At 38.8% G+C, this 21,053-nt stretch overlaps 1 protein-coding gene across 3 annotated transcripts in view; it reads right to left on the minus strand.

The window, feature by feature from the left end:
* LOC137103752 (E3 ubiquitin-protein ligase UHRF2-like) overlaps positions 1 to 20,381 on the minus strand; it is a 29,837-nt gene extending 9,456 nt beyond the window's left edge. Inside the window, exons 1-6 of one of the 3 annotated variants that reach the window (XM_067484375.1) lie at positions 19,876 to 20,379; positions 12,208 to 12,597; positions 10,696 to 11,015; positions 1,104 to 1,322; positions 718 to 827; positions 394 to 580 (exon numbers count right to left, since the gene is read on the minus strand). In XM_067484375.1, coding sequence (XP_067340476.1) covers positions 394 to 580; positions 718 to 827; positions 1,104 to 1,322; positions 10,696 to 11,015; positions 12,208 to 12,597; positions 19,876 to 20,028 — 1,379 coding nt within the window. In that variant the 5' untranslated portion in view covers positions 20,029 to 20,379. Of the gene's footprint in view, positions 1 to 393; positions 581 to 717; positions 828 to 1,103; positions 1,323 to 10,695; positions 11,016 to 12,207; positions 12,598 to 13,879; positions 14,011 to 19,875 lie in introns of those variants that run through there. The other 2 variants (XM_067484376.1, XM_067484377.1) reach the window with 2 other exon arrangements.
* Positions 20,382 to 21,053: the final 672 nt, after the last annotated feature.

The following is a 21,053-nucleotide window of genomic DNA, read 5'->3' on the forward strand; positions in this document are numbered from 1 at the left end:
ACTAAGAGTGGACTTGAATGATGTAGCAGAGATCTTTCTTGGTTTCTGCACTTTTCAATAATGGAGACACAGGTGTAATGTTAATATTTAAAGATAAAAGAACTCTTAGAGAAAAAAAGAATGAGAAAATTACTGTCAGTAAGTGCAGGGGAAAAACACAAACTATTATTTTCACCCTATTACATTCTGCTGGGCACAGAGATATTCAGATCTATTAGATTAAGGCACACCTGTGAATGCATTATGTCATTATTTTATATTGATTTTAACCTCAATCACCATGTAATTACTACTTAAATGCACTTCAGCTCATACTAAACACAATTAATGAACCTTCTTAAATTGACTGTGCAGCACAGGCTCTTGTAGCTAATTACTGAGCTACTCTCTCACCAGTCCTCATCATCTGGGATGGTGGCCAGTGGTGGGTTGAGGCAGTAGATGTGAAACGCCATGTTGCACTCGTCACACAGCAGCTGCATGTGAGCATCCTGCTTCCCGCCACACACGCAGCAGGAGCAGAAGCGACACTCTGCGTCAGGGTCGGCCTTGCAGTGCTTACACTCTGGGCCGCTCTTTCCTGGAGCAAAGCACATGAAAGAAACTTTCATACACACTTGGACACACACAGTACAAGCAGAAACTTTTACAGTACCCTACTGTTAAAATATACCTTCAATACTATGTGTGTATAAATGTGTGTGATGTGGTGTGTACGTTTAAATTGTCCGTCTGCAGCTGAGAGTGCACGAGCTCCTGGTTTCTCCACCTGGTAGATTTCATCGAGGAACTGAACCTTACAATCACCGATAACATCTCCAGGACCCCTGAAAGGAGGGGCAGAGAGTGAGAGACAAAGACAGTGAAAGGCAGAGAAGACACAAGAGACAAAAAAAGAGACAGAGAGAGATGAAAGCACAATAACAATAAGCCAAAGAGGTAGATGTGAGCAAGTGGTAATGTGGCAAAGAGAAAGAATTTATTTTACATAATCAAAAGCAACAAAAAATAATTAAAAGCAAAATAATTTTTTTTTAAATGACACTGCAATTATCCCCTTATCCTGAATGTATCACCCTCCCACCTAAGAGGATGATCCTCACCCCAGGAGGATCTTGACTCGGAGCTCCTTGTTTGTGCGGGAAGTTTGATTGAGGTTCTGAATCTCGGCATCAAACCAGAATCCCCTCTCTTCTGGTGTCTCCATATTGTAGTTTACCATCACACGCATGCCCACTTGGAGCTGGTCCCACCTCAGAAGGGTCCTGGCCCGTGGCCGCACATCCATTGTTCGCATCTCCACCACCCCATTCTCTGGGTAGCTTAGGATAAAAGAAAAATGAAAAGAGGTGTTGAAAATCTTCATAGCTGCTGTCATCACTCTGCTTTTCACACTGTTATCCTACAGCAGTAACTGTGAATGCAGCGCATGGGAGAAAATTGATTTTCAAGATCAGTGGTAGGTGCATTGGGTTGGAATGCAGATGGCCACAGGTTCATATCCCACCACACCAGGTGTGGCCCCTCCCAGCCACCAAGGGCCACCTTGGTGCCAGTCCCAAGCCTGGATAAAAATGGAGGCCGGTGGCAGGAACGGATCAGTGGTAGGGGCATTGGCATAAAAACGCATGCCAAATCAACGTGTGGAACATATTCCATTGTAGCAGCCCATGAAGGCCAAAAGCCATTGGTCATATTTGCTGCAAGGTTCAACCACAAGTCTAAGTAGAAATTTGGTTGAACTAACAGCATTAACAATACACTTTAGATTTTGCCAGTTTTACACATTAAGTCAAATTTTTAAAATTCAGTAAGATAGCATTTTCTTCTATAAATACAGCTCCATCCACTGTAGATTAACTCCACACACGTAAAACATTTACACAAAACAGCTTTCCAATTGGGTTTTAGAGGCCAAGCATTATTTTCACCATTATGGCCTCATTCTAAATTGAATACAGCAATGCAATGTACAGTATATACAGAGCCAGGAATTAGGATTCTTCATGTTGTTTTTTTTATTTACAGGTTCTCCTAGGGACCCCCAAAGGAGCTCTTGTCTTAAGGAAGCAAGAAAGAATGGATATCTCTACAACAAAATCATTATACAGATTGTTTGTACTCGCTTACTGTAACAAGTAAGACATTTAGGAAAACTCAGGTGAAACATCTAGTTTGATGTAGCCTGAGTCATCTACTTCCTGAGCACAATTTCTGGGAACAGTTTAAAGCTTTCCCCCAATCCAAATTAGCTCAGCGGGGAAAGGTGAAATGACTAAAGATGAGCAACAGCAAAAATAAATAAATGTATCTACTACTCATGTATCTAATGATATCCTAATCTGACTTTGGTATTTGGAATATTTGGCACCTAATTACTTTGGCTACAAACACCGTTCAAACTTTAAAACGTTCAGCTTATAAAAAAGACATCATTACTCGTATACTTTTCAAAATTATTGCTTTGATTAATGACGTCACACATTTGCCTTTGAACCTTTTGAGGCTTTTAAGGCTAAGTTTGCCTAACCAATATATAAGGAAGCGACAATGTTTCAGGTATTTCAGCAAAAACACCTCAGCTTTTTCGGAAAATACTTTTAGCGCCAAAGTCTTCACAGTGCATTTTCTTTTTAGAAATGCTCTTTCTAGTTAAATTTAAACATTTTTAAAAATACATTGTTCACTGTTTTAGGTATTTAATGCCATCTCCTTTGTGCTAAACTAACCTAGCTCCTGACTGTAGCTTCATACAGTATCAGATATTAGAGTTGCACAGACATATAAGCATAGTTTCCAAAATGTCAACAATCTTTATAACACAATACCTACCACAACATATACACACCTTTAATGTTTTCTGACAGTAGAAAGCTTTTTTATCATGTCAAGATGGACAACTACTAGTGCACTTATTAACATTAAAAATGGTTTTTCTTTTCCAAAAGGACATCTGAAAAAGTGGGAAATGTCTTTCTGTCTAACAAACTTAACAAAACAAACTGTAAATGAAGTGAGGTTAATTGCACAGGTTTCCTGTCTGCCAATCATCATTAAACTGTGAGAATCAGGCCTGACTCAGAGATAAATTGGCAGCTTGCTTGGCTGCCAAAGGCATGAATTATGGTTACAGATGAACAATGTGTTAACACCTAAGTTTAACTGCAAAACAGCCTGTGCACATTGGTCCGCTCAAACAGTACAAGACAAAGGGGAAACTAGAGAGTTTTATGCATGAGTAAGCAGCGTATGTTTGCGTTTTCTGTGGGGAGAGCTGGGCCTAAACTGGGTACTTTCTCATACAGTCTGTGCAGACGCAGAACAATGACTGCCTGTTTGGCTCAGGTTAACAATGACTTATGTGAGCTATGTTAGTCAATATTTTAAGATTTTATTCAGTTAGAATATGAACTTATGCCATACCCTGTTACTGATAACACAATACTGCATATTTTACATCTACAGGAAAACAGGCCTGGGCACAGGGCATTGAATTCCTTTTTTAGACCCAGTGTTGTGTAGGGTATGGTGGGGGTTAATATAGTACACACCAACATCACATATGTACACAGACAGACACTGAGACACACACACACCCACACACACCCACACCCACACACACACACGACAAGTTCTAAGCTTTAAGCGCAAAGGAACTTTGAATGAACAGAAGGGGAACACAGAAAAATGCAAGGGGTTTCAGAACACAAACTCAAACAATGGGCATCAAGCATGCAGGCACCAGAATAATAAATAAATAAATAAAAATAATGCAATAATTCTGAAGTACAACTGCAGGCTTAAATTTGTGCAAAAACGATAGTGTGATGTAATAACGAAGGATCCAGTTTCATTTGTCACGTATGGACCATGACATGGAATGACTGCAATGTTGGAACAGAATTTATTTAATTTACTACTGACATAAAAAGTAACAGAATCACATAATGGATTCAGTTATTTATCTTAATCAGGAAACATGACTGTCTACTGTCTCTGGCAAGTGACTCTACAATGTGATACACAAATTAGAACGTCTTTGCTAGTTTTGCCCGGGTAATATTATCCTGTATCTGACTAAGCATGCATGTGTGTTTGAGTTACATTGGGATTAATCTAGATTTACTGATCAATAATGAACAATTTTCATTTGAAAACTTTGGCAAGTTTGCAAATATAAACAAAATGCCTCTAAAAACACTGGAGCCATTTCTATTTAAACCTGAAGAAAATTGACCAGCATAGCACAAAACCCCAGTCTGTATTCTGTTGGATGACTTTGGCTCTGATATGTGGTGCCAAACATTTTGGCATTGATACAACAATAAAACATCAATAGTTCATACAACTGCCCATTGCTGATGGGGGGAGGCTGCTCTTTATGGATGCTGCTTTTCAAGTTCATTCTAAATATGTGTGATTGCCACACCATTAATGCAATTTGGCCTGATCACCCCTCTAATTCAGAAAAATATAATATGCAAGTTAAGGTCTAACTATGTAACTTTTCAAAGAAGACATACCACGATACCCCTCTTGAAAATGTCAAGTTTGATTCACTTTTCAAATAGAGGTTTTACTGCTACAACCTGACTACGGTATGATCACGGACTTAGAGTGTATGGTGTTGGCAAACATTTGGTAGATGCCGCGGGATAATAGACCACATCAATTGTGGTCACAACAGCCACTGTTGCCACTGAATTGATAGGTTGTGTTACGCAGGTATTTAAGGCCCTGGTGCAGATGTGAATTGATCAGTTTGTATGCCAGCTGAATATAGAGGTTATAGATTAATTGATCATGTATTTTTAAGGACAATACTGACATTTGGGATCTTAAAAATTCTAATAATGTATTGGCTAACATGATAACATCCACAAACAATGTATGGATTTACTTTGTGACCACGATACATAGTAAATGGGATATTTAACAGTAATAATGAAACTAAACTGGAGACTTGTATAGAAGTGGTTTCCAAATTAGCTCAAACCTACAGAAGTTTGGCAGTTCTGCAGTGCAATTACTAGTTTATTGTCGGTTGTCATATACATCCCAAAATACCTGCAGAAAGCAGATAGCAGCTGGTACAGCCATCTGCCCAACTTATCAGTGTAACTCTATTTAAGGTATTTACGAAGCAAAAACCTTTGTTTTTTTACACATAGGCAGCATGTGGTGGAGTGGTTAGTCCAGTTGCCTCACAGCTAAAAGGTCCCCAGTTTGAATCCCTGACTGGCCTGTCTGTGTAGAGTTTGCCTGTAGGTGTAAATGTGAGTGTGAATGTTTGTCTGTCTGTGTATATCTCTCTGCGTTGGCCCTGAAAAACTGTAGACATGTCCAGGGTGTACCGTGCCTCTCCAGCCCCTGACAACCTTAAACAGGATAACAGATACATATGAACAAGTTACAGATAATGGATGGATGTATATTGACACATACTCTACTCAATAAAAGCACTGTGTTTTAGTAGCTCCCCAATAACTTGCAAACTCCTCAAACCTAAAATTCAAATCTGCTCATCCAGCACCTCTAGGACTATTAATGGGATAAGCAGTTCAGATATTAAATGGATATTAGAGTGTTCACTACTGAAACACTGGCAGAGTTGTTTCACCTGCAGATATCACTCACGAAAAAAAAAAAAAAAAAAACTCTGGAGGTCAGAATGAATTAACATTTATAGCATCAGTATTCAATGTAGACGTTATGTTAACCTGACATAAAGTTGATGCCTTTGCTGTGTGTTAGTACACAGAGAGGTCAACAAGAATCCAAAACAATGTCAAAACTCTGATCAACAGTTTATCTAAATTAAACAGAGAAGCCTATTTAATCAGTTGTGAAAGTGAGAAAACGCAAATAATTGACAGAAGAGCTCAGACTCTTTTCTCATGAAACCATCATTAGCACTTTGTGTGCTTAGCTCAATTCCTGCAAAGAAGGACAAAGTGAACAAAGGAAATTAGAATCCCTGAATTTTCTGATAAGCAGCTGTGAAATACTGACATTAAGTAAGCTATCTGAATATAATTATTTTAAAGTAGTGAAGTCTCTCTTAACCTTAGTTTTGTAACTAATTGAGGGCAAAATGTGAAGCTGCAACTATTTAAAAAATAGGTTTCTAAATTACCTTTATCTTTAGATGAGTCACGTCATGACAGACAATTAGCTGATCTTCAACTAAAATTCTTATATTCAAACAGCAGAGATTCCTCAATAATTCAAAACTACCACCATTTCTCTACAATCCATGTAAACAAACAAAACAAAGGAATTACATAACTGTAGTAAAGTATATAAACATTTGTATGTTATAACGTCAGATGTAGGAGCCTAACCAGTATTTTTTTAAATAAAAAAACAAAGGGTATTCTATATTTAGAGAAAAATCCAACTTTTCCAGCAAGTGTTATTAATAACATTAACAATAGCTGATCCACATGTTCTGCCTGTACGTGTGTGGGTTTCATCCAAGTACTCTAGTTTCCTCCCACGGTCCACAAACATGTATGTTAGGTTAATTTGTAGATCTAAAATGCCTGTAGATGTGAATGTGAGTGCGAATGATTGTCTGTGAATGTCTCTCTGTGTTGGCCTGGAGATGGACTAGCGACCTTTCCAGGGTGGACCCCCACCTCTCGCCCTATGATAGCTGTGATAGGCTCCAGCCCCCCTGTGACCCAAATAGGATAATGGATGGATGGCTGGCTGGCTGATCCAGCAGAATGCAAATAATTAGGATCCTAAAACTGAAACAACCTAACTGAAATTAGCCATCACTGATTCTATCTGTTTACACTAACTGGCCACTTTATTAGATATACCTGTTCAACTGCTTGTTAATGCAAACATGTAATCGGACAATCACATGGCAGCAACTCAGCACATTTAGGCACATAGTCATGGTCAAGATGATCTACTGTATTTCAAACAGAGCACAAGAATGGGCCTTGCCTGAGTATTTCAGAAACTGCTGATCAACTGGAATGTTCAGGCACAACCATCTCTAGATTTACAGAGAATGGTCTGAAAAAGAAAAAATGAGAAAATGTCCAGTGAGCAGCAGCTCTCTAGGCAAAAATGCTTTGTTTATGTCACAGGTCAGAGGAGAATGGCAATATTGGTTCAAGCTAATAGAAAGGCAACGGTAACTTAAATAACCACTCATTACAACCAAGGTATGCAGAAGAGCATCTCTGAACACAAAACACAAGTCTTTATGCAGATGGGACCACACTGGGTGCCACTTCTGTCAGCTAATAGCAGGAAACTGAGGTTACAATAGGCAAGGCCCTACTAAAATTAGACCACAAAACATCACCTAATCTAAACATCACCTGGTCTGATAAGTCATAATTTCTGCTTCAAAATTCAGATAGTAAGTTCAGGATTTGGCTTAAACAAACAGACAAAGAAAAAAAGACGAGAAAAAAAAACATTTACCCTGTGAAAATCACAGTGCCAGTAAACCCTAAATTACTTACTTACTGTTAATATTTTACCAAACTGTATATCTGCTAACATACAGTATATTCTATTACGAATATCAGCAATGTAGTATTTTGGTCAGGATCTAGACATTATTCAACAATCAAACAATGACTGCTCTGTGTAGAAAAGCAGACGACTGAGACGAGAGTGGGCGAGTGAGAAAGAGAAACAAAACCAAAAACTTAATTTCATCCTCATTTCATTGTGACTTGGAGAATTTGAAACTGCAGCACATAAAACTGTCAGTGGGCCTCAGGCGACAGCCATGTTCAGATAAAGTCCAACTGCCACAGCTTTAGATACTAGTTAGATCTTTTGTATATGAGGATTCTCTCCAACTTGTACATAAAGCACACTTAAAGCAAAATCACTGTGAGTTCCAGATTTCTGTTTCAAACATCTAAATTTTAGGCACAATAAATAATAATCTGAACTGAACGAGGTCTTTTAATACAGCAAGCATTTTCAGTTCTTACTGCAATAACAGAAACAGTGGTTCTTTTGTATTTGCCAATAAACCATGACAGTGTGGATGCTTACTATGCACAAATCCCAGGCCCAGAAACTGAAGAAGCTAAATGTAATTTGGGCATCATTAATATTGCTATTAACTAGGGCTGCACCTAAAGATGTTTTTTTTTGTCGATTAATCTATTAATAATTTTTTCTATTAATCGATTATTCTATAGTTTGTTTTCCCGCATAGCTCTTTTTCTCGCGCCTGTAACTTCCAGCCTTCCATTTTTTTATCCGGGCTCGGTCCCAGAACCACTGTCGCCCTTGATGGCTGGGTGCGGCCACCCCCGGTGGGGTGGGATTCAAAAGCGTTGCCTTCTGCATCCCAGCCCTATGCTCTACCACTGAGGCACCAGAGCCCGGTTGGTGATACACGTTTGGTAAATCGACATATTATTGTAATCGAATACATAAAAAGTGTTGGCCCGCCCCTACCAATAACACCTGTGCATACTCATGGATGATGTCAGTTCATTTAGCTATACTGTTGTATTTTTAGGATGTTATGTTATATTATTGTCTTTCACAGAGTTGTATTTTTTTTTACCCCCAGATAAATTCATTCAAAGCGCTGCTTCCCTCTTGTCTTTGCTAAGTAATTAAAATAAAATATATACTTTAGTTGAGATTTGCTTTTTGAGATATTTGAAGTTTCTCTTGAAAATTTCACAAATATCTAAAACAAAAAAGTGTTACCCATTTACTTCACACAGAAACTTGCCTAGGGCACCAAAACGGTCTGGACTTTAGATTATATACTATAAATTATGTCTCAGGAAACCCATTCTTAATTTTTCAAACAAATTTTCGTTAACATGCTTAAAATAAGAATTTCAAGAGGCCGATGAAACGAGTTGCCAATTTCCACTTGCATACAAGAAACAGGCAAAAGGTGCTACTTGGGCACTGGCTTGGCTTGCCACGGAGTAGCACCTCTGGGGGGACCATAGACATAACAAATATAACACAAATGACATATATGTCATGTAAATTGTTCTTGGCCATTTTATTTCTAAATGTGATACTTTCTGCACAGAAAATCTTAAACATGAGCTGGAATGAGCCAAACTTTAACCATGAAACCCAATCTGAAAACCATGAAACCCAATCCAGTCTAGTTATGGAGCACACATGCAAACACATGCACACACCTCAGTTTCTGGGAGCAGCAGAGAGGATATTCTTCTATTGTATGACTATTTATGATATTTTACATTCTGCAGAAATGTTATCCAGGCCCAACTGCTTCATGCAAAAACATAGTAGTTAATTTCATTCGGCTTGTTTTCTCTCTTAGGGCTTAGCAGGCTGGTGTTTAGAGGGTAGAGTCTAGGTGGCGTCAAGGCAAAGCAGTCGTACCCACCCTCCACTTTTCTCTGGCAAACAAAATGATGGAAGAAACCTGAAATGGCACTCATGATAGAGAGTGATACTATGCATTTAGTGGAGAGCAAATAATAGAGAAACTTTCACTATAAAAAGCTGTCCATTTCGATCTTTGGCATTACTGGCTTTGGGCTTCTTAACAGCAAAAAAACTGGAGTTGTTCTTGTGGTTCAGTTTGTGAAAATGCAAATCACATTTTACTGTGATGTTTTGAGTTTAAAACTAGCATGCGATCTTTGTTGTCATTCACATTTCCCCTTCCCTTTTTCCCTTTTGCCGCTTCTTAGCCTCTCTTGACTGTCGGCTATCAAATAAAGCAAATGAGGAAAATAAGGCAAAAACAATGATTTGAAGAAGAAAATAAACACATAAATAATTAAAACCTATTACATTTAAAGAAAGGGGGACATAAACGGTGTATATTATTGGACTGTCCCTGCAGAAACACTTTGGTATTTTGTTGTCGCTTTTATTATTTGCAACAGATTCAGAGATTTGGAAAATTGAGGAAAGTCAAATCGAAACATTTGCATAAGCAAAAACACACATTAGCTGCTCAACAACCATTGAGTTTCTTCCACACAAATCCACACACACACAAAACGATAGATGCAGGGATGAGGCTATGCCTCACCGGTGGCATGTTCACAGCAATTACAGACAAAGCTGAAGGAGGCAAGCAACGAAGTAATGCTCCCGAGAACTCATGAGTTACCATGGAAACGTTGGCTTCTGAATGAATTTACTGGGAAAGCAAAAGATAGAGTCCAAATTGTAGCATCAGCTACACAAACCCCCTCTCTCCATATCCTGGACTGCCAGGAGAAAGCGGTGGCTTCAGTTCCCAATGTGCCGAAATACTGTTACTGATGCCACACAGATACTGATGACACAAACACACACACACATACACATACACACAGACACACGTATTTCAGACACTGGTTGACATTTTTATGTCAAACCTTAATGCCTCATAACAGCAGTGCGAGTAAATATATTTTTAAAATAGGCATAATAAGCAACAACTAAACTGGATGTTGTGCTGCACTGTAATATAACAGTGTTTTAGATGCAGCACAGCCAATTTCCATTCGTGACAGCATTTTAACATCTAGGACAACAAAATGCTGCTGCACTGTGCATATGTCTGCTAAAATGCAAAACTCTGACTTCTACTGTGCAGTTTTATTGAAAGCTACGACAATGTGTTTGCCACCACTGGAACTGAACTCAGTTCACCGAGCATACCGTTTGCGGAATCACCGTTCTCGTACATAATAAGTCATCACTTACTCGTCATATTTAATGTGGTAAAGTATGTCCTCTTCTCTCTCCTTGCTCTCTGTAGATGCTGTAGAGTCTGTCTGAGAGGTGGAGGCTCCATTACTCTCAGAGTTTAACACAACATTATTCCTGTTACTGTCTGTGGTTTGGCCCTGAAAGTAGGCCTGTCCCTGCTCCACCTCCAGCTTTCCATTAGTCCTTTTTGAGGGCCGACCCACCTTGCCCTTGGTGGGTGTTATCTGTCCTTTGGGAGCATGTGTCACATTTTCGATGCAGGCCTCAAACCAGGCACCGATGCTGACGTCTCTGCAGTCCACCAGCTCATTAATCTAGGGAGACACAAAGACATAAATAAAATCTGGTCTTTTCTGGTCAGATTAATTAAATAAACACGCCACTGTCATGATACACAGAATTTACTGAATGGAGTAAATAGATATGTTAAAAAAATATTGGGTATACTTGATCAATAACTCTTCTCTGTGACCTTTTAAACATTACATCAAATGTTGGAGAGAAATGAGAGCACTGGTTGTGATCCGTTGTGAGTCTGCAGTGAATTCCCGTAAAGGTATGAACCTCTGATGTGCAATGAAGTTGCACAATTTCCACTACATTCACCTATTTCAACCTATTGATCTTGCTACATGTTGGATTGGACTTTTGACATACAATAAAGTCCAGTCGTACACATAATTCTCAGACATGTGGGCCAGCCAGAAAAGTTCAGTAGAGCAGAGTGGACTCACACACATGCACTGGCTTTGACAGTAGTCTATTTATAATCTGTAAGTTGGTTAGTGACAGGGTTTTAAAGATCTGTTTCATATATGTGGTTTGGCATGTCCCTTCTGGGTAAGATGGGCCACATGCTTGTGTCTTTATGATTAATCTTCATATTCTAAATGCATCACCTATAGACAAAAAAGAATGAAAATAGAAGGATAAACTCAGCACTAACACATGGCCCCTCACACAAGGACATTCAGAAATAAAAGTAAAGTAAGCTCGTTATTTTGGCTAGAATATAGCATTTAAACACAAAAAAAGGGGGGAAAGAAGTGAGGACTGCTGCTGAGAAGAAAAGAAAAATCATCACATATGCAAGTAAGATGAAAATAATTTTCATGTTTGCACTCTCTCTGTTAGTATTTTAATAGCACTATAAACAGCTGTTTGTGTCAAATACAATGCATAAGGTTATAACATGTTCAAATGTTTGCACATTTCTTGTTTTGTTTAAGCCAAATTACCCCATTGACAAACAATTTTCATCCTAAATACTAATGATATATGGACTTTTTATTTACAAGGTGATTTGAAATTTTAAACAGAAGTAGCGCACAAGATACAGATGATTTATAATTTAATTTGACATTCAACAAATAAAGAGTTCCTGGCCCAAGCATCTCTGTCAGTGACTTGTATGTCAATACATATATAATTTCGCTAAAAGCCACACCATCCAGTTTCACACAAAACTTACAAAATGGCTTATAATATTTACAGTCTCATCCTTACCTTGTACACACCAATTCCTGGGTCGACTAGTGTGTTTCTGCTGGATGTGGGGGGTTGGGTGTCCTGTGCTGGACTTGAGAATTTAAACCCATTTTTGGTACTGGTTGAGTTACTGGTGACACTGGTATCCGGCTTGGTGTCATTAATGGTGCTGGTAGTGATGCTGCTATTGTCATTGTCTATACTGGTGGAGGTTTCCATAGCAGTGGGGGAAATTGAAGCTGGTGAGCTTTCAGACTTAGAGTCAGGGGGAGCAGCTGAACTACAGGCAACACCTGAGGAGTCCTTGGTGATGGGGCTCTCCGGAGCATCAGTCTGAGAGCGAATCAGCAGCTGGACAATGTCGTTGAGACCCACATTATAGTCAAACAGTGTCTGGCCATCTTCCATCTAAAAATAAAATTTAAAAAGCCACTGAAAAATATGAATAGACAAAAGGTGTACAGATATGCCACTGCTCCATATAATTAATAGTTAGTAGTGGTTAATTTCGTATTCAATATTCCACTTTTGTTAATAAGTGATATCACTCATGTCCCACCACTATTATAATTTGTACAACTGCACAAATACTAACAGACTGTTACAGTTTCTACAATATTTGTCTCCCAACCAACAACCAATAGGTATAAAATGAACACTACTGCACCATGGAGTGCCCTCCTACAAATACGCAAGGCTGCTTGTCAAGGACAAAAAGAGCATTGGACAGGGAAGACATTGAGTACAGTAAGAGAAAACAACAAGGGCACTTAAAATGTATACACACACACACACACACACACACACACACAGCAATTCAATAAATCTACATGTCTATAAATATGCCAGAGATGTTTCTTTGCTTTGGAGTCCACTGCAACAACATCTGTTCTCTATTGTCTAATGAGTCGCTGTTTGGCTACTGATTAAATACATTTACCGGTATATTAACTGATTTAACAAATCCGTAGCGGGGTACAATCAAACCTATGACTGTTAAACTGTTGCCAGGCACTACAGATTATTATTCACGTAGTAATTCCTTTACATATTCTGTAGAACAAAAAAAGATGTTTAACCGCAGTTTCACTCACATACATCGCACACTGGTTTTCTACAAGAAATGAAAATAAATTTAAAAAATGAATACATGAATTAAAGTGGTAGAAGATGTAGCTAGAGGGGGGAGGAAATGACTGGGTTGCTATGACAACCAAAAGGAGAGCACCCCCCACCCCATGAACCTGAATCATGTAAACAATCTCTGCCGACACCACCACCATCATCAGCGCAACCTTTTCAAGCAGCACAGCATATGGGCATCAGAAAATCAAAAACAAGGTCCCATTAGAAACCCACATTTATTCTTCGGCCACAACTGATCTATTGCTAAGTATCAGTACAGCTTCTGCCTTAGGAAAGGAGCTTATGGTGAGTACGCCAACTCATTACAGACATCAGCTATTCATTTCAGCCCTCAACCCCACAAGCCCATTGTGCTGGAGAGACGAGCATGGCCGCCACTCTCACTCGCACTCCCCTTCTCTTTTTCGTATTTGACAGCGACGAGAACAGCAGTAGAAGGAGCAAGCACAATTTCCCCATCCCTCCCTGTTTTTAATAGTCTCATGAAATTTAGATCAGAAGAGCAACGTTGAGACCACGGCCATAGAGTGGTTGCTATACTCACCTGTTTTTCTGTCTGTCTTTCTATGGTAGTCTATCTCAGCATTTCTTTGTCTGTCTCCATGCTGAAACTCAGTGTTCGATTTAGTCTCGGTATCTGCCTTTTCTCAGCTGTCTGTCTTTTGCTATTCGATACTGCATTAAGAAAAATATGGCAAACAAACAGGCAATAAGAATCTGGTAGGACCTGCACTAGGCAGCTGCACTGTAGAGAGGTATAGGTTAGATAGACCGAGAATCACACAAAAAACCTTAGTATAAGAACACGAGGTAGAATTTCTTGCAACAATGACAGAAAACAACTAAATCTTACAAATTATATCTTTTACTTGTACCCGCTTTCCACTGTGACTTCATTACCCTTAGCCTGAGGAGCCTCTCGCTGCAAGGTGTTACAGCCTTGACATCAATCATACCCAGCTGAAAAATCCTCAAATAAACAAGAAATGGTAGGAAGATATTCTTCATATATAATAATGTGGGCTAAGATCTGTTGACAGAAATATTGGCATGTTGAATAATATCATCAAGAATATGGCATTTTCTCTTTCATGATAAATAATGCAGTATAACACACACACACACACACACACACACACACACACACACACACACACACACACACACACACACACACACACACACACACACACACACACACACACACACACACACACACACACACCAGTACTACTATCTTCATTATGTGACTCAGTGAAAATGCTTTCAGTGTTTAACAGGGAGACTTTTGTCCACAGCACACATCATAACTAGGTTTCAAACAAGCTGGAGACATTTGACTTGAAATTCTTTTAAAATATTTCAACAAATCAGGGTAAAGAAATCTGTGATATGGTAATGATGTATCTTTGTGTGTATGTATGTATGCATGTGTGTGTGTCACAGTGTTGAGAGCAGAATAAAATTAACACCTCTCCACAAGGCTAATTTCTCAGTTGAATTTCAACAGGCAGTCTTTCAAAGACTAATTTCTTATTGTAATGTGCACCAAAGCACAATGTCAAAGAGACAAATGACAAAGACAGACAAAAGACCTGTGGCTGCTGTAAAACGTACTGAATAACTAGAATGAGAAGCATCTTATCAAATTTTAAAATCCTAGTACCTGTTTTGTATAAGATTTGTCATTAAACAAATCTAGCCTTTTTAGACGGTTTTGAATGTATAGAAAATAATAATATTATAAAGCAGAAACTGGTGTTGGAAATATGATTTAGCTCTAATATTGGATTAGACTTGTAGAATGCAGTCACACAATATGTTATATTAAACCTTTCAAATCTCAAACTTTCTGCAGAAATTATACTAAAATCAAAGTAACTAAGAAGTGACTGCTTTATATGTATGCCTACATAACAGTAACAAAAAACAATAAGCCATTAAGTAATAATACGTTCAAATTAACAGACGAAGAAATCAATGGTAGCCTATATATCTCTGTATGGACCTAAAAGAGGTTTAAAAGCCCAACCTACACTGCTGCTGGAGAAGGGAGCTCCAGCAGGGCAGAAATTAGCCTTTTTTTTTTTTACTCCTGCAGACCGTCCAAACCCCTAACTCCTGCAAGACTTTTTCTTCACTATTGCCTCCGCCTGCAGCCTGTCTTAGCAAAGAGCTGAGCAAAATAGGTCATATTTCCAAAAACAATGACACTGGGTGTGTCTGTGTGCCTGCCATCTACCAAGCTTCCATCTTGTCTTTTATCCGTCATTCTGCCCACAGTCAATCGTTTTCCATTGCTAATTAGCACAAATTACCTGAGGGGCGGCAAAGGTTGTTTGTTGCTATCTTTTGCAGCTCTCTTCATAACCTGATGTTAGTTTCTAGAGTTGGTTTAAACCACTGCAAAAAAAAGGAGCCTTTTAACTGTGCTGAGGCACCAGAGTTTATTTTTGGCACAAAAAGTTTAAGAACCTCTCGGCTAGTTTGAACTAACTTTGTTAAATTGGATTAAGCAATACTTTGAAAATTTCCTTTGCACGTTTTTGCACATAAACTGAGCAATAATACTGTCGATGGGAGGAAATATGATGAAGAATTTGTGAAGAAATTATATTTACAAAGCATGGATTTGTACAATTAATGTAAATGTGGCCACAACTGCATTCAATTACTGTATATTTCAAATTAAAGGCCTATTTTTAATGACTGAGTTAAACTGTGTTAAGTTTATCAGTTTTAGTGTTTACAAACAGTTATGAAAACAACCCTTTAACATAGTAAGAAAACATTAATTACTTAAAGTGGTTGAGTAATTTTTGTAAGTATGTGTATGCATTTGGAAATGGAATTGACAGAAGGTCGCAACAATCCATGTTTAAATTTAAAAGAGTCTTTTGTCTACATTTATTTCAGACTTTCAATTTGTTGATTATCCTTAAAGATGTGCTTTTGTTGCCAAACAACACGAACCAGGAAACATGAGACAATTGGAATGTATAATGGTCCAGGCAGTCTTCTGTTTATCTGAGAAAAACAATATACATTAGGGGAGTTCCTACTATTTTCAATGCAGGTGTAAGAACCTATGAGGTAAGACATTTGATCACCAAGCAAGCTAAAGCTGCTATGAGAAGAAGTAGTTGAACTATGAGAACATGTGGGAGTTTTTGGAAGCGTGCAGTTCTAGGTTTACTGCCTCTCTTTGTCTTTGCTCTTTGTCCAGCCTATCTGTCAAAGAAGGGTGTGACTGTGTACATGCATGGCTGCAGCTAACTCTGCTTTCCCTGAAGTTCTCTATGAAATTTTACAGCTTAACACAAAACAAAGAAAATCCATCCACTGAGATCCACATTGATGCATGTGTAGTCAAAATGTGACAAATGTTGTTCTTAACAATGAATTGTGTAAAAGGCAACAAGCTAGTAAAGCTTACCTGGCCAGCAACAGGCAACTCTTAAAATGAAAAAAGAAATACAAATAAAAACACAACTAAACTTTAGCTTTGTCATTTTTGAAGCACACTGACGCAATACAAACTCAGCATTAAACCACTTAACAAACAGACCAATGCTTTTTCTGAATTGATAAATGAGAAGCCTACAGCACAAGTGAGTGTGGGCGTTAAGCAGACAGGCCGCATGGACAGTGGAAGGTGTGTGTGAGCCTGCTTATGAATGTGAGTGGCATGAGAAGGTGTTCAAAGTGAAACAGAGATGCAGAGCGAGTGCACAGGCAAATTGAAAATTCCATTAAAAAAACAAAACACAAAAGGTAAAGTGTGTGGCTGCTGGCTTGAGACTCTTCTGACTCAAGGGCAAGCATGACTTTGAACTGGTGAGGCAGTGTGCGCAGTGAGCTGAAGGGAAAAACAAGACGCCATTTTGAAGAGGAATTAGACTGAGTTATTCTGCTACAAGTCTAAATCCTGACTGAGTGCAGGCACCACTCCATGGATGTAAAGGCACTAGCTAGTGTACGCTGCATGTCACTGGCTCATTTCTTGCATTACTTAACACATGGAAATCCCCTAATTAACCCTCCCCACGTATTTTCCAATGAAATGAAGGAAGCACAGGATTCTTTACTTGGGCCTACCCTTTGCAAACACAGCTCCAATGCTCCATGACGATGCCAGAATAACAAATTACTTGAATAATAATAATAATAAAGTCAATAGGGTATTTGGTGGTTTTAGGAAAGTTGCTCACAAAAGTAACAACTCTAACCAGTATCTTTCTTTTTCATAATAGTAGGCCATTATTAGATAAGTCACCTAAGGCATTGTTTCTCTGCTAAACATGAGCTGTAGCATTCTAGGTGTTGACATGTCTCTTTGATTACTGCAAACCCTTTCGGAAGTATTTTCTTTCTCTCTGGCCTGCAGTATATAAGACCCACAAAGTGAGAAGGAAATCAACCCATTGTAGTTTGCATGACTCAAAATCTAATGTGCGTTAGGATTCAGCGTCATTTCACTACGCAACAGGAAGTAGGTTAGACTTGAAAATGCACAACGCGGCTTAGCAAGGCATTTCTTAGCCTATAATACTGCTTGATATATGTGAATGAAGGAAAGTGTGACGGAATGTAAACAATGACATCGACACATCATATAGGCTGTTAACCTCCTGGGGGCTTATCTGCTTGGCTGAGTCATACTGTGTTAATATCAGCTTTGTAATGTTATGCAAAATACTAAATAAATGATGGTGCCAGTGCCCTGACAGCAGTCAGCATCTCCTACTTATTCCGGATTTAAGAACAACTGTTAATAGGCTTTCGGTAAACACTCAATCTTTCTGTCCTTTTTTGTGTTCATTTACATACTGCATGTTTAGATTGCATTTACCAAATACTGTCTGTATCTACAACTTTTAAAGTTGCAGTCACAACACAAGTTTATGCCTGTGTGTTAGACACTAAATTTGCTTCAATCATTATGCGGGAATGAAAATAAGCTACACCAACATCTGTTTACAATAATATATGAATCATCAAAATTCTAACACAACAGAATTTAACAGTGTGTGGAATTGCTGTCCCACAAGCACAGTAACTAGATAAGACTGAAGAACGTTTATTGTTTAGGTCTCAGTCTGGTTTTTGTGCTATTTTCTTATCAAAGATAAAGTGACACAGTAGTACTGATCCAAAAAATGTTTTCACTGTTGCTCTGACCACTACTTATTTCTTGAATTACAAATTCTCAGTCACATTGTAAAATACAGAATTACATTAATTTTGAAACTGTGACACACTTTCAGAGTTAACTACAATGATCGTCCTAATATTCTAATCCAACATATGCTTACTAAATTTGGACAAATTTAGTAGTGTGATCACTGATATTTATGATAAGACAAAAGTATATTAAAATCACATAACTAAGCAAAACAAAATTTTGTTCTCATCAAGTCAGTTTTTTTATAAACATAACATCAATATTTCCTAGAAATATATAGTCAGTACTATATTTCTTCTAGGAAAAGCTGTTAGACTGTTAATCTATTTGCTTTTGAATATTTGCTGGTACAATAGCAAGTCAAATTATCTCAGAATGAGGAATTTGTCCCAATTACGAGGAGAGACAATGTGCTTGGGAGCTTATATATAAACTTCAGACCTCCTTGTTGATAAGAGATGTAAGATGAGACCCAAACAAAATCAAAAAATAACAGCAGCATGGAATCAGTTAAATGTGTCAGAAAAAAGTTGTGCTATTTACTGTGCATTAGCAATTTAAATATTGCACTGTAATGATACAAAATACTAAATAACAATAATAATAATAACAATAATTAAAAAATCACATTCTACAAAAGTACATTTTAGTGTTTGGAGACTGTCTTAAATACTAACATGTGTGCGTTGTTTGTGCACTGCTTAACTGTAAGGCTACCAGAGGACAGATGGGCATCTTTACATCCATGTCTCTCCTCAATCCTCACTGTACACTGTGCATACCATACTGATACCAACACTATAGAGTCCCGTCCCCCTCAATTGACGATGGCTACATTACAGTTCAAAGTTACCAGTGCCAAATGTTACAAACACCCAACACCTATTGTTACGAGCACCCAACAGTGGGTACGTGATTAAACATAAGGATGTGTTACATGTATAAATCGGTCTGCGACTAAGTTAGGCAAGTAAAAATCAGTGAGTGATGCAGGCTGTTTGCTTGCACTGCATTACTTCGGTCTACATGTGAGAACAGAGGGCGATGTTCTCTTTTCTCTCTCGTGGCAATGTAAACAAACATGTCTACGGCTGTGAGACATTTGTTGCATGCAGGTCTCCTAAGCTCCGACCCAAACAACGTGCAATATCGCCCTTTTCCCCACGGGTTGGCATTCCACATACCCCGGGCTCTTGCGCAAGAACTATTGGTGAATTCCTATAAAAACAGGAAGCTCGCATGGGTCCGAAACGGCTACAACACTAGGGGACCACTAACACTCCACCAGTACCAAACCTTGCCAAAGCTTTAAAACCGACTGTTGCATGATAGTGTGACACAAATTCTGGGTTTACCTGCTTCCCTCGGTAGAAGAGGCGCTGCTGTGGAGGGCTTACATTGAAGATGTCCTGTATTTTCAACCGTAAAGACTCAATTTTGGTCAATCTAGAAAGATCCTCAACGGTTCGCGTCTCCTTCCCGTCTATAGTACGAACCTGGATCCACATCGTTGCACCGCCCTGTTACGCTTTAAATAAATAGCAGAAAAAGCAATATGTGGGCACGAATGTTGTTACAAGGGGTTGGAGGAGATTAAAATGATAAATGATCATGGGTCCATTGCGTTTTCCTCTGCAGAGGTAACGTCGGACTGGCTCGCGCAAGAGGTGTCTCACATGAGGTCGCGGCGCCAAGCAAATCTCGCGAAATAACGTTTAAGTGAGCAGCGCTTACAGTTAAAGGCACAGCTTCCTCTTTTCTGTTACAAAAATACTGAACCTTGTTTGCAGGACGTCATAGTACAGCCTGTAGACTACCATTGTTGTGGCTGATATGGGACAATTTCACAGGGGCCTGCAGTGTGTAAATACGACGCGTCAATATGTCAATAACAAAAAACCCCTCCCCCCCACACCAACACCACTGCACGTTCATTTTAGACCCTAGTTCGTGCTGCTGAACTGTACAGGTTTGGTTATTGTCGCCACCACTGCAATGCACAACAGGGGGTTTTCATCATTGTGACTTAAAACTCCCTTCCTGACAGTACCTATTAGCAGAGCTAAAATCACTGTAAAGCGAAGGCCTCTAGTGGCATAATTGCTTAATTAACAATTTCCCCAGCTGGAGACATCCCTCAATTTGCCACCGGCACTCGACTGCTAGTTTAGGAGAATAATAAATCTACTTGCGTTCTTGTTGCTGCATTTCCTTTGCTGATAAGACTTGCAAAGACATGACAGTTGATTTAAAACAATGACTGGCGCTTGCAATGTCTATGGACACGGTTTTAACGCACCACTCTGGTGGTAAACAACTCTAATCCCTGTACATCTCTGCCTCAACCTATACCAGTGTGGGCCTGCATACTAGCAACCCAAACAATGAGCTGGGTATCTCCTACCCTCATGTTGCTTTGTCAGGTACCCGGTTTCCTCATACAGTTTACACATCCTGATTCCTGTGCCATGGTTGACACACTCTAGTTCCAAAAATAGCCATAACAAAACTACCCACGTGGTATTGCTTTTGA

The sequence above is a fragment of the Channa argus genome, chromosome 18 (genome assembly GCF_033026475.1).
Source record: "Channa argus isolate prfri chromosome 18, Channa argus male v1.0, whole genome shotgun sequence".
Taxonomy (NCBI): Eukaryota; Metazoa; Chordata; class Actinopteri; order Anabantiformes; family Channidae; genus Channa; species Channa argus.